Here is a 14,127-nt window from a genome sequence, read left to right as displayed (position 1 = left end):
GGAAGCTTAGAGGCAAGCTCACATTAAAAAATATAATTCCAATTAAATAGGGCTGAAATGTCACAATTATTGCTGGGGAAGGAGCAAGATACCCGCTGGTCTGGGCATTGAAATCTCACGGGATGAGTCGCTCTCGTGGGGTTTGCATCTTCCTGGTGGAAATTTGGAAAGGCTGAAGCTGGATTGTTGCTGGTTTTGGGTCCCAGTGGTTGACGGGGCACGTTCATCTCTGGGGATTCAGGTCTGAGCACATCCATGGATGTGGCACAGTCCCTGCAGCAGCTCCACAGTCCCCGGCTCTAAGCAAAGACCTCCTGGAGCAGGAGGGAGGCCGTCGGCTTTGCTGGGGATTTTCTGGGGCGTAATGGTAGGGGTTTGGTTCGTAGCCGATGTCTCCTGTTGTCCCTGCAGAGACAAACCCTCTTCTCTCCACTTGAATCCGCAGGACATCCTGGAAGGTGGCAACTTGCGTGTCCCGCTGCAGGAGCTACACCAAATGATCCTCACCCCCATCAAAGCCTACTCTTCCCAAAACTCGAGCACGGAGGAGCACAGCCGGGACACGGACTCGCATCACCCCTCCTCCCTGCTGGGCTCGGACAGCCAAGGCTCCGACTGCAAGGACTCTGCCGCAGGGGGGATACAGCAGCACCACTTACCGGGATGCGAGGGCGAGTCGGGGGGGGGCCCTTTGCCCGAAGGTGACCTGCCCGGACAGTTCACCAGAGTGATGGGGAAAGGTGAGCGGCTGTCACTTGTTTTTGGTGTCCTCGCTAGGGAGAGCTGCTCCAGGGCAGGGTGTGTGCGGTGGCAGGGCTGGCAGCAGCCTTTCCCCGCACCCCTGCAAGCAGCAATCCTAGGGGTGATGATTTTTTTGAGGCCCCATCATGCTGTGGGAAGAGGCAAGAGCGTGGGTGGGAAGGTGAGCAGTGATTTTTGGGAAGGGCAGTGATAGGATGGGCTGCCTGCCCCGGGTCAGGGGTGGATAACATCCTCTCCCTGCTCCTCTTTGGGGATGGATAGCATCTTCTCCCTGCCCCAGGTGAGGGCAGATAGTATCCTCTCCTTGTCCCAGCTCGGGGATGGATAGCATCCTCTCCCTGCTCCAGGTCAGGATGGATAGCATCCTCTCCCTGCTCCAGGTCAGGGGCAGATAGCATCCTCTTCCTGCCCCAGCTCAGGGATGGATAGCATTCCCTCCTTGCCCCAGCTCAGGGATGGATAGCATCCTCTCCTTGCCTCAGGTCAGGGACGGATAGCATCCTCTCCCTGCCCCAGGTCGGGGACAGAGCATCCTCTCCCTTCCCATTCAGAGCCCCGGGAGCATCCCACCGGTCCAGAGGTGTTTTTAGCAGCAGCCCTTGGACCTGCTCTTCTTGTGTGTGGGGTAGCACTGGTGTGTGGACTTAGTGTGAGCTGTCCTGAGTGCAAATCAGCTGGGTCCAAGCTTCTCTTTAAGCCCTAATTTAGATGCAGGACACCCAAAATACTCAGGTGCCATTCCATAGCTGGTGTGGGGCGCGGGGCTTTGCAGCAGGATAAACACACTGGGAGGTGCCCAGGAGCCATGTGAGGTATGAACCGACCTCCGGTGCCGTAGACGGGGCTCTTTGAGCAAATTTCTATGAGCTTGGGCATCTCCTGACTCCCCTCAGTGACGTTTGAGTTGTCAGTGCCGGCTGCGTGGAGGGAGATCTCCCTGGGGAAGAGGGGAGGGGAATCTCCTCGCAGGCTCACACGGACCAGGAAGAGAAAGAAAGTCATTGGGATCCCACGAAGAAGTATCAGCCCTGTCCCTATCTCAGACTTTTTTTGCAAAAAATAGATAACCTCTTCTATACAAAAACTTGGTGCAAAATTTCTGCCCAGCTCGCTGGCTGCAGGGACAGACAGAACTGGGTTTCTGGCCCCATTTTAAACCCGCTGATGAATTCAGTCCGTGACAAACGCCTCCGTCACGCGCGAAGCTGTACGTATGGCACAAGCCTTGCCAGGACGAGGTGTCCTGGACCCCGAGGCATCCCTGCCCAGGGGTTACAACAGCAGAGACTCATTTCTTTGTGAACTCATTTCCATTTGCTTTTACGGCGTTCATTCCAAAAGAGGTTAAATCTCATCGGGAAAGGCGGGAATCCGTTCACAGCGGGGGTAGATTTTGGCTGTAGGAGCAGGAGCTCGAGCCAGCGGTGCCTCTGGTGTGTTGTAATTAGGAAAAGGGAATAATCTTGCGCCCCTGATTTGCTCCGGTCTAATTTTAGTGACTCCAGTGGGGTTCTCTGGATTTACACCAGCGTAACGGAGAACAGAATCTGGCCCTAAATATAGGACAGCAAAGCAGGAATTGGGGAAAGGTGTTTTTTTCTCCCTGATGAGAAGACTCACCCATGGGACAGGGGAAACGGGACATCCAAGGCGTTTGTTGGACCCCTCAGACCCCAGTTCAGTGTCCCCATGCCCATTTCTCTTCTCTTCTCTATTTTTTTTTCCAGTATGCACACAACTTTTAGTTTCCCGACCCGACGAAGAGAATATAAGTTCCTATTTACAGCTCATAGACAAATGTCTAATCCACGAGGTGAGTCGTGACGGATCATCTACAACTGTTGTTCTCATCACTTAGAAGCTGTTTCCAAAGTATCTGTTTATGTAAACGTTTTGGTTCCTAACACAAATATTTTTTGGGGAGGGTATTAATAGTTATTCCGACAGAACAGGGCTGGAGCGGGCGGTAGCTCCAACGGGGTGCATGGGAATGTTGCTCCCCCCTCTCCACGCTCGCTTAATTGCCGAGACCTGGAGCTGGGAGATTGATCTGCCTTGTGATGGTCTGATCAGCTGCTGGATGAGAGGAGGTGCCCAGTGACAGGATAAGAGGGAATGGGCACAAACTTGAACATAAGAAGTTATGAACGTGAGGAGGAACTTCTTTCCTGTGAGGGTGGCAGAGCCCTGGAAGAGGCTGCCCAGAGAGGTGGTGGAGTCTTCTTCTCTGGAGACATTCAAAACCCACCTGGACACGTTCCTGTGCAACCTGCTCTGGGTGGACCTGCTCTGGCAGTGGGTTGGACTAGATGACCTCCAGAGGTCCCTTCCAACCCCATAGCATTCTGGAATTCTGTGAAAAATCCCGGGATGAACATGCAGGTGATTTCTGTCAGACAGACCAGCCATCCCTTGGCGTTGCCACCTCCTGTCTGGCAGCACGCGGTCTTGGCATTTTTGCACCGGGGGCATTTATTTCTGCTCCTGGTGGATCTGCTTTTACCGGGTGATGGCTGCACGCCCGCTTGTAGGAGTTTTAAGTGTTTCTCAGTTATTTGTTTATAAAAAAAAAAACATGCTCTCAAAGCACAGAAGGGTCTCCTCTGGAGAGGGATGGTGGCTGCAGACCCCAAAATGTGCTAGACACCGTATGGAAGAGGAGAGAGGTGGCTCGTAGCCACTTGCCTTGTGCCGGTGGCCAAGTCGCCCTTATGCAAAGGTTTGATCCACACATCTCTGCAGGGCGAAGCACAGGAGATCCTGAATCTGGGTGAAATAATTGGATACTGGGCAAAAATGCAAGTGCTTCATCATATTTTTTGAACTCCTGCGGTGTCAGCCAACATTTGGCTCCCAAAATACGGGGTGGTGGCACCTGCTGTTTGGGTTTTGCCGCAAGACAGGTTTAGAGCCATGGGTATGGTCTCCTCGGTGCTTTGCACAGGCACAGGCAGTGGGAAATAGCTGTGGGAAGGGGCAGCGTGTTGTGGTCCCACTTGCTCCCCTCTCGGAGAGCATTGGAGCCTGGAGAAGGTGTCGGGACAACCGAGCAAGGCATCACCGAGGGAGCAGAGGTACCACGAAAAGGACAAGGATGGTGGGAGCAGATTCCCAGGGCTGGAGAGCAAAGCCAGGAAGACACAGAGCTGCAGAGGAGCTCATTTTCCAGGAGCGCCCCGGACAGACGTGGTGACGCGGTGTCACCCCACCGGTGCCAGCCTGTGTCCCAGGATCACCGTCTGCGTCGGCTCTGGCGTAATCAGCGCTGGGAGAAAGCATCTCCTCCAGTGGGTGGCTCGGAGCAATCAAGTCAGGCACTAATTAGCCTCCAGGTTGTCCTCTGGAGACCTCTGCTCCTCTCTACTGACGGTGTGGAGACGTTGGGTGTCTAAAGTTAGTGGTGACAGGCACGTGGGTGTCCCCGTAACCCACACCGCCCGCCTGCAGGTCTGGGGCATTTCAGGAGATCTGTCCTCTGCCCAGCTGACCTGTCCCCTGCCCGGGAGGGTGATGGGGCTCACCCTGGGTGACCCCCCGTGAAGGATGTCAGTGCCAGGAACAGAGCTGAGCTCTGCCTGGTCCCAGGATGGAGGATGGGATGCGGGATGCTGCAGAGCAGCTCTGCTTTCCAAATCCCAGCATTTTCCAACCCCAGCAGCATTTTCTAGAGCTACATCCAGGTGACAAGTGTCACTACCAGTGGGGACCAGCCCTCAAACCTCAGCAGCAAGCAGGGAGCCGGGAGCACGAGCAGTGGGTCTGGGGGCGAGGAGGGGTGGCGGGGAAGCTTTGGGGGAGCCCTGATCTGCCCAGGGGGGTTGGCAGCCTCGGGGGCAGAGCCTGGGGTGCATGGGACGCTGACGGAGTGTTTTCTCCACCTGAGATAAGTAAATCCTTGAGAGACCCGGGTTTCCCTCTGGACTTGACGATGGGGCTCAGTTCATGCCACCGCCTGCTCCGGCTGATTTTCTTCACTCGCACACCCATATACGCATCCCCGCTGGCTTTGTCCAGAAAAATACTCATCTGTTTCCTATTTTTCTCTCTTTTCTTTCGGGCAGGCGTTTACAGAGATCCAGAAGAAGCGGCTGCTGTCATGGAAACAGCAGGTGCAGAAACTCTTTCGGTCTTTCCCTCGGAAATCCCTGCTGGAGCTGTCAGGCTATCGGCAGCAGAGGAGGTAAGCGGGATTCCGGGAGGGCAGGGACGGACACAGCAGCCTGGGGTCCAGCAAGAGCATCTCAAGAGGGGACCCACGTCTCCCAGCAGGGAGGGACGGATCCTGCCGGGTTCAGAGCCACCTTTCAGGAGGGAGGAGGGTTGGAAAAGCTTCGGCAATAAAACCCCAGGCGTTGGCTGGGAAGGGAAGGCAGCAGTAAGTTTGCTCGTGCGTGTGGTTGGTGCCGACCCCACCGATTCCCACCGCGTCTCCCCGGCTCCAAATCCGGCACTTCTCAGCCATGCAGCATATCCCTGGCACTGGGAAGCCAGGTCTGCCCCTTCTGCTGCCCTTTGCTAAGTCCATCAGCGCTGGAGTTTCACCAAAAAGCCATCAACTGGCGCAAAAAAAAAAAAGGCTTAAAGGGTGCAGAGCTGGGGTCTGTGGCCAGAAAGCCTGGGTGGGGATTTGTTGCAAACACCGTGTTTCCTCACTTCCACAGTGATGCTGGATTTCGGGTGATCCTGGAAAGCATTGGGGCTACGGCAAGAACAGATATTTTTAGATGAGTTTTAACAACAGCATCAGCCTGTGGTTTCGTTCTGCTAAGTCTGTTTTATTGCGGTCTTGTGCAAGTTCTTCTTTTTTTCTGAGAAAGAAAGGGGTTTGGAGATAACTGGGAGCGTTGGGGCAGCCAGGATGTGAGTTCAGAAGGAACGAGCGCGGAACCGGAGTGTTCCCCAGTGGAATTAAATGGAAAATTTTGGAATGGAAAAACAAGGGATTTCAGCGTTCGTGGCAGGATCAGAGGCAGAATAGACCAGAGCAAAGGTTTTTGATGGGCCCGTTTGCTCTGGGCCATCACCGGTGCAGCAGTTTAGCTGCACATCCAGGCTGATCCCAAACACAAGGTAGAGCTGTTGGCTTGAAATGATCCCAGTCCCTTTCCCGGGGCCGCCCAGGACTCTCTCCAGTTTCCTTCCTGCTTTTGGGTGGTTTCCATTTTGCGTTTCTTCTCCTCCTGGGAAGCTGCGGGCGAGGAAGGAGCACGTGGCCGGTCCTGCTTTTCTCATGGGGATTTAATGCCAGGAGCGTTTTTTGGACGAGGTTTAAAGAAACCCCACCGTACTTCTGCCTAGTAAATTTATCCAGTTTTGGGATCCCAGCGTGCTCGTGTCGGCTGAAGTATGTTTGCAGCCGCCCGCACAAGCGGGAGGGATGAGGGCTGGGGGGGAAGGTGAGCTGAAACATCTGCGAGGGTGATGCAGTGCTGGAGAAGGGCAGGGGGAACGGGGAGCATAAGAGGAACCGTGGCTGTGGGTTTGCAGAGCGCTCCTGTCCTTGCCTGTGCCTAAACCTGATAACAGCGTTGCCGTCCTGCTGCCCAACTAATCGGGCAGAGACACCAAGCCGACGTTGCAAGGTCAGGAGAACCACGCTGTTTGTGTTTCCATAGAATCATAGAATCATAGAATGGTTAGAGTTGGAAGGGACCTTAAAGGTCATCGAGTTCCAACCCCCCTGCCCTGGGCAGGGACACCTCGCACCAGACCAGGTTTCTCAAAGCCCCATCCATCCTGGCCTTGAACCCCTCCAGGGATGGGGCAGCCACAGCTTCCCTGGGCAACCTGTTCCAGTGCCTCACCACCCTCACAGCAAAGAATTTCCTCCTAATATCTAATGTAAATCTTCCCTCTTCCAATTTAAAACCATTACCCCTTGTCCTGTCACTACATCTCCTGACAAAGAGTCCCTCTCCGGCTCTCCTGTAGGCTCCCTTCAGATGTTGGTAGGCTGAATTCCAAGGATTATCTGATTATTTTTGTGGTGTTCCCCTGGTTTTAAGTGGAAGAATCTACATGGGGAGGGATGCCAGCGTGTCCAACCGAGGAGGAGGAAAGATGGTTTTGTGTCCTGAGATTGGTGTCTCAAGACATTTGGGCTGCGTGGTCTTGGTTCCAGATGGCTTTGCTCTGACCGCAGGGAGCTGGATGCGGGTTTGCAGTGCGGAGACAGGAGCAGATGCAGATCCTGTCCCCCGTCTGCATGAACGTGCCTTTCACCCAGTCCCTCCCTGGGAAATCTTGGGACTCGTTAGGTCGTTTTAACCAAGTTTTACAGAACTTGAGAAGTCTCAGAGAGGACCGTTTGTAAAAATGAGCCTCCTGGAAGGGGAGGAGTTCCAGCCTTTCACGCATTCCCAATAAAGAAAAGCCAACAGCATGAGATAAACCTTTATTAGGCAGTAGAGAATCCACACGTGAGAGATCTCTTTTGTACACCTCAAAGGCATGAAGAGTTTAAGTCAAAACCCAAGAAATTTGGGTGCCGCTCGCTGCAGTGCCGTGCTGGAGCACTGCGTTATTTTAGCTTGCATTTAAGAACAGGCCCGTTTTGGAGTAAAATAAAGTTTAAAAGAAAATAATATGACTCTGAGAAAGCGCAGAAGGGAAGGAAGGTGACCAGCAGACGGGAAGAATGGACGGGAGGATGCTGTGGGATGCCCAGACCTCCTCCTTCCCGCTTGCGTGTTCAGGATGGAGGACCACCCTCAGCGGGACGGGAGGGCTGGGGCAGGAGCAGAGCTCGCGGTGGACCCACGGCCGTGGGGCGTTCATGGGGTGGTGACCATCAGTCCGGTGCTCTGCAGCGAGGCAGGGGCACCTTGGGGACATTCGGCTGTTGGTGTGGGCCCACCAACCCAGCCGCTCGCCCCCGCAGCACCCTCCCCTTTTCAGGCACCCATTTCTCACCCTCCGGCGCTTTCTCTCTCCGCAGCCGAGGCTTTGGCCAGTCGAACTCCTTACCGACAGCCGGATCTGCAGGGGCAGGACTGGGCCGGCGAAACCCCCGCCAGTTCCAGATCCCCTCCCGCAACCTCCCCACCGCCCGCCTGGGGCTGCTGGGCCCCAGTGGGCTGCTGGGCACCCCCCAGCGCAGCCCCGCCGCCAGCCCCGCCATCCTCAAGCAAGGCAGACAGGTTGGTCGGCTTTCGTTGGCGTCTCCAGCTTTTCCGTCCCCTTCCCCACAAGCTTCCTTTGCTTTTTCTCCTCTAACTTGGCTGGGTCCCTCTCTTCTCCCCCACTTTTCAAGCCAGAAAGCGCAGTTTGGGTGGCACGCTCCTCCGTGCGGTGGGGCGCAGAAGAGGGACTGGTGGGGAGGGGGCAAACTTGAGAGGCGGAGGGGGGAGAGCGGAGCCCAAGGGGGTTATAAATCCACGGCACAGAGACCTGTGTTTTACATCCCGCACCCCTTTTTGCTTCGCTTCCCGCAGAACCTCTGGTTTGCCAACCCCGGGGGCAGCAACAGCATGCCCAGCCGGAGCCACAGCTCGGTGCAAAGGACGCGCTCGCTGCCGGTCCACACCTCCCCGCAGACCATGCTGATGTTTCAGCAGCCAGGTAGGAAGCAGAGATTTGGGGTTTTATTTTGGCTTACCCGCGGCGAACCGAGGGGAGGCTGCGTGAAAAGGAGCATCGCCCGTGCTGGCACGGTGCGCTCCTGGCACGCTGGCAGCGCCGGCTGTGCCAGCCCGGGCCGGGTATCTTTGACACCGGTCGGATTTACTGGGTCAGTTGAACCAGAAACAGGGATTTTGACCCTATATATATAACATCTTGGCACTATATAGAAGGCTGGTGCGTTACCTAGCTTCCTTCTGAGGGGTTTCATGTCAGGTGCAGAAGGTGATAGCTCTTCCGTCAGCTTTTTAGCTCATACATGGACGCGGAGACGTGGTGCAGAGGGACTGCCTTCGTGCACTCGAGGGACGCTTTTTCACAACCCCCATGTTGGTGCTTCCTTCCCAAACACCGCAAAAATGCTCCCGTATATAGGAGCATCTTCTGATTTCAGGGGGGTTCCTGCTGAACCTGGACCCTGAACCTGGAGCATCCTTCCCGTGGGGACGCTCATCCCTTTTTCTCTGTGTATCCCTTCATTAGCCTTTAATTACCAACAAACCATAACAATTTAGACCGCAGGACAGGGAGATACACTCCTTCCCCCCCCCGCCCAGTAAAATAAACCTCATCCATAAGCTTCTGCCATGGTTTCAGCTTGGCAGCTCCCCTCGCATCACACGCCTGCGGTGTTTTAACTGCATAATTTAGGCAGCAAACGTCGTGTACAGCAAAAGCAGCGTCTGTTCTCGGGTATTGATTAAACACCAGGACAAGGGCACATTTCTGCAGGCGCTGAAGAAGAATAAATAGGTTTCTCTTTGCGTGTCAGCCTGCGGTGAATGAGGGCGTAGGAGGATTAGAGAGCCAAAGATGCAGACCGAGTCGCAAGGAAAATAAGCAATAATGCAGGGCTGGGCTCCTGAAATACTTTTCATCGGGCTGCGGGGACCTCAGCCCTCCTGGACCTCGTCCCGTGTTCCTGCAAGCTGGTGGCAAGCGGGAGGTGCCGGCCATCGGTAGCAAGAGCTGTGTTTGCAAAGGTTTTTGCTGCAGACAGGAGGGCATTTCGGTGCTGTATGGCTCCGGCAGGGGCGTTGCAGCACGCCAGACTTCATCCTCCCCACGGGTTTTTTTGGGTTCACCCCCCTGGGGACGTGGCAGCGGGGCTGTGGGTGACCGAGCGGCGGCCACGGAGAAGCTGGATGGCGGCTCTGCCGGTCTGTGCTGCCATCCCACGTCCGAGCAGTAACCCTGCCTGCACGCTGCCTGCACAGGCAGCTTGAAGGTTTTGCACCTATTGAGGATTTTTGTGGGGCCTGAGCAAGGAGAGGGCCTGGGGCTGCCTCCTCCCAGGGCGGGGGTCCCGCTCTCATCCTGTCTCCCCCCCCAGCATCTCTAACCATCACCCCAAACCCCTCATTTCCATCCGCCTTCTGCTGCAATGCCATTGAGCTGTGTCCCCCCCAGATTTACCCCCTATCAATAAAAAGCAGGGAAACTTGGTTTCCTACCCCATGTGCACCCACTCTGGGGGCAGCAGAGCGGGCAGGGGGCGTGGGGCAGGCAGGCTGGGGTCCCTGCCAGGTCCCCTGACCAAGGTCTCCTGTCCCTTTCTCCCTGCAGAGTTCCAGGTGCCGGTGACTGAACCTGACATCAACAACAGGCTGGAGTCCCTGTGCCTGAGCATGACGGAGCACGCGCTCAGCGGTGAGCACTCCCTCCTCCTCGGGCTCTTCCAGCACGTCCACGCCACCTCCGCCGAGCCCCCCAGCACCTGCCCCTGCCCCGCACCCCCCAAAAGCTGGGACAGGCTGTGGCTGTGAGCAAACGGGGCGGCGGCAGGGCTGGATGCAGTGATGCTCCCAGCGATGCTCCTGGGAGTGCTCCTGGGGATGCTCCCAGAGATGCTCCTGAGGTTGCTCCCAGGGATGCTCCTAGGGATGCTCCCAGAGATGCTCCTGAGGTTGCTCCCAGGGATGCTCCTGGGGAAGATCCCAGAGATGCTCCCGGGGATGCTCCCAGGGGAGATCGGATGGGGACATTGGCTTCTCTCGGCGAGGCAGCCGGGGCAGAGGGGTAAAACCGAATGCAGGGATCGCACCCAGCACTAGTGGAGTCCGTGCTTATTAGCCACTAGTTAGCTTGCTAATAATAATTAGTATTAGCTCGCTAGTCTGTTATTAGTTCTCGATAAAGCCCTTGGCACCGGAGTGCTCGAATGGTTCACAGGCTTTGGAGTATTTTACCCTTCTGCCACCGGTGTCCCTCAATTGGCCGGGGGGTGCAGGAGCCCCGAGGCACGGGGGTAATAACCCTGCCGCGGGCTGCCGGGCGCTGTGCCGGTGGCACTGGTTATCTGCCGGTGGTTTTGCCGGTGGTTATCAGCCCGGGCGGGTGGATAACGGGCACGGGGAGGGAGGAGGACCAGGTGGAAAAACAAGCAGGAAAGATGGAAAAAGCAGCGGCAGCGTGATGGAGAACCCAGCGCAGCAAGACGCACCAGCACCAGAAGCGCCCGGTGCCCCTCGCCGATGCACTGGACCCCCAAGCACGAAGGATGACCCCCCCCCCAACCCCCGGCAATGGGACGAGCACGGCCACCGGCATCATCAGACCATCCGGAATAACCAGCTCGGGTCTCGCCCCCGGCAGTCCCCGGACTGCATCGAGCGGTTGAGGACGGGAGCCTTCGGGGAGGATGGGTGCCACCGGGCTCCCTGCAGCGACGCGACAGCCCGTCCCGGGGAGAGGGACGCGAGAGCAAGGACTGTAAGAGGCAGCGGGGCCCTGGCAGCGCCGCGGCGGCATCCCCGGCCGGGAAAACAAGGACACTTCTGTCACCCGAAGCCTTTCTCCGGCGTGTGCCCAGGCGAGGCTTAGCTGTCTTGTTCCTCTGCAGGGTACTGTTCCTCCGAGTTATTTTTTCCAGGTCGCATACCCCGAGCCTCTCCAAACCGGTCGTGCTATAAATAGCGCTTAAAAAAAATAAACCTTCGGGGGAGAAAAAAAAAAAAAAAACAAAACAACAAAGGTGTAACAAACCTGTTTGTTTTTAGTTTTAAGGAGGGAGGTGGCCGTGGTGCCCCGGGGAGTGTAGCGGGGAGTGCTCTGTTCGGGGGCTGCCCCGCGAGCTGCCCCCCCCCCGGCCGCTCTCCATCCCGGGGATGGGGATTTGGGATGAGGGACGGGGGGTGGTTGGGGCCAGAGGGTTGGAAACGCTGTTGGGTGTTGATTTCTGGAGCCGTAAGAGCTGCTGGCACCAGGGGGCGGAGGAGAGGGGGCTGCTGGCACAGGGGTTGTTTGTGTGGTTTTGGGATGGGTCGTGGACCCTCACTCCTGGGCTTGGGGCTCGGGCTGGATGTGTCCCTGCCGTCAAGGGACACTGGGGACAGGAGCTTGGGGGAGACAGAAAGGACCCCTGTGGGTTTTTTTTTTTCCTGCCATGGTCCTCAGATGGAGGAAAATTTTGCATCCTCTGTGGTGCGGGCGCTGCAGGGCTGGGTTAGCTGAGGGGGGGCAAGGGAACCCCCCCTGCGGCTCCGTCCCCATCCTCCTGCTCCTGGGTGGTGGGTCATGAACTTGTCCCGCTGTAGGGGGGGCGGGTCTGAGACTTACACCCACCTCGTGGTGAATCCCAGCTGCCCGGAAACCCCCTTTGCTCCTGGGAGAGGCGCCGTGGGGACGTGGCAGAGGGTCTGGACTTGTGTTGGGACAGCAGCTCGGGAGGGCTAGGGAGCTGCCACGGTTTTGGGGGGGGAGGACACATTGAATGGAACCACCGGCAGAGTGCTGACACCCCAAAACCCTTCTGCACCCCCTTGGGGAGATGGGGAGGGTGGAGGTGGCCCCGTAGTGCCACCTCGCGCAGGGGCAGTGGGATGGGGATGCTTTGGGGGTCCGTCCCCAAGGAGGGGAGGGGGTACCAGTGCAAGGCGAGGGTGGGGGGGGGCTTGCTCCTAACTTCTCCCTTCCCGCTTGCAGATGGCGTCGACCGAACCTCCACGATCTAGAAGGCGTCGCGACGGGGACGCTGGCCGGGAGAACAACTGCTGCGGGTCCAGCGGCGAGGTCGGGGCTTGCAGGGAGCCTCAGCGATAGCTTGCATCCTTTCTCCTCTCTCCTCCTCCTCTCCTCTCCTCTCTCTCTCTCTCTCCTGTTTTAATTTTGTGAATGTGTAGAGTGTCCTTGTGAACATATCATTAGACTTGGAATTTGTGTTGTCATTTATTACATCCATGCTAGGGGGGAAAAAAGAAAAAAAAAAAAAAAACAACAACAAAAAAAAAAAGGCAAAAAAATTCAACGACGTTGGTGAAAAAGCATGGGGAGGGGAGGGGGGGAAACGCGGCAGGAGAGTGCTGACAACGGAGGGTTCAAAAAAGGGCAAACCCTGCTTCTGGACGAGGATACGAATGAATAGGGAATATCACGCAGGGGGTGTGTGACCAAAAACCCTTTTGGGGAGGATTTGCCCGTCCCGCCGGGGGCTTTAGGGCCGGTGGTCCCATCCTTTTGAGTTTCGCTGCGTTCAGGCCCGGACTGGCCCGGCGAGCCCAGAGTTTTAAAAACAAAAACTAACCCCAAAATTTCCTTTCAGTTTAGCCCAGAGCACCCGCGGTTTCGAGGCAGCGTTGCGCACAGGGCGGCGGAGGCGGAGGGTCAGTGGGGGTGTGTGTGTGTGTCCTGTTCCCCCCCCCCCATCCCTGTAACCCCGGCGTGGGTCGGGGTGCAGGGACGGGGGCGGGGGGGGGGGGGGCGGCATCTCACCCGGCGGAGGGTCCCGGGGGATGTCGGCGAAGGCTGGGGGGGGGGACACTGGGTGAGTGTCCGTGTCTCTTGCCTGTGGGGGTACCGGGGAGATGCTGCATCCTGGCTTCACACATCTCCCCCAGTTGCCAACACCCAGCGATGAGGGGCTTTTCCAGCCCCCACCCAGCGATGAGGGGCTTTTCCAGCCCCCGGGGGGGTGGGGGGGGGTGCAGCGCAGCAAGGGATGAAGGAGGCTCGGGAGCGAGCGTGCAGTTTGAGTTTCCTTTAGCCAAATAAAACCCAAGCCCCAAAGGGCACCAAAATGCAGCTCCACAGCCCCGTTTTTCTTGGCGTTAAACGTGTGCCAGGGAGGGGACGTGGACGGCGGTGGCTCGGCCGCCCCTTCTCGTGCTGCTTTTTAGAACGGGGAGCTAAATTTGGTCCGAGGGCATTAAATGGGTAAAACGCGACACGATGCCGCTCAAGCCTTTGCTTAAAGCAAGATCGGGGCCAGAAAAGCCGTCCATCACCCATAGTGATGCGCGGCATAGTGACGGCTTCACTGCTCTGAGTCCGCTGATGATGGATACAGAGAAGGAATAATAATAATAATAATAATAACGTTTAAAGTATTCCCCAAATGGGCTCGGCCGTGAGCACCGATGGGCAGCAGCGTGTGCCGGGACCGGCCGGAGCGGGGCTAAAGGGGGAACCGGAGCATCGGCTGGGGTGGGAGATGTGTCAATCCATTTGCCATGCAGCATTTTAAAGTTGTTTTAAAGTGTTGTTTTGTTTTCGTTTTTGTTTTTTGGAAAAAAAAAAAAAAAAAACAACTACCAAAAAAAAAACCCCAAACAAGTGCCAAATGCAAAGTTTGATGTTTGCTGTTCCTTAGTGTCCTGCTTCCCCGCAGGCATGAGATGGGGGGGGTGGTCCACAGAGGGGGAGCGGAGAAGGGAGAACCTGAAAGCGAGGGAGGTCGGGAGGTGGTGCGAGGAGGTGAAGGCAAAGCAGGGGTCGGGACGGGGGAGGAAGGGGGTCTGGGGACCTGGG

The 14,127-nt window shown here is 56.8% G+C and overlaps 1 protein-coding gene across 2 annotated transcripts in view; it reads left to right on the top strand.

Annotated features, from left to right (window-relative positions):
* SAMD4A (sterile alpha motif domain containing 4A) overlaps positions 1–12,572 on the top strand; it is a 110,520-nt gene extending 97,948 nt beyond the window's left edge. For both annotated transcript variants that reach the window (XM_074149354.1, XM_074149355.1), the window contains 7 exons: positions 446–740; positions 2,490–2,575; positions 4,824–4,942; positions 7,700–7,901; positions 8,196–8,322; positions 9,949–10,032; positions 12,307–12,572. In XM_074149354.1, coding sequence (XP_074005455.1) covers positions 446–740; positions 2,490–2,575; positions 4,824–4,942; positions 7,700–7,901; positions 8,196–8,322; positions 9,949–10,032; positions 12,307–12,335 — 942 coding nt within the window. In that variant the 3' untranslated portion in view covers positions 12,336–12,572. The remainder of the gene's footprint in view (positions 1–445; positions 741–2,489; positions 2,576–4,823; positions 4,943–7,699; positions 7,902–8,195; positions 8,323–9,948; positions 10,033–12,306) is intronic.
* The last annotated feature ends 1,555 nt before the right edge of the window (positions 12,573–14,127 follow it).

The sequence above is a fragment of the Numenius arquata genome, chromosome 6 (assembly GCF_964106895.1).
Source record: "Numenius arquata chromosome 6, bNumArq3.hap1.1, whole genome shotgun sequence".
Taxonomy (NCBI): Eukaryota; Metazoa; Chordata; class Aves; order Charadriiformes; family Scolopacidae; genus Numenius; species Numenius arquata.
This window is presented reverse-complemented; position numbering and strand designations above follow the sequence as displayed.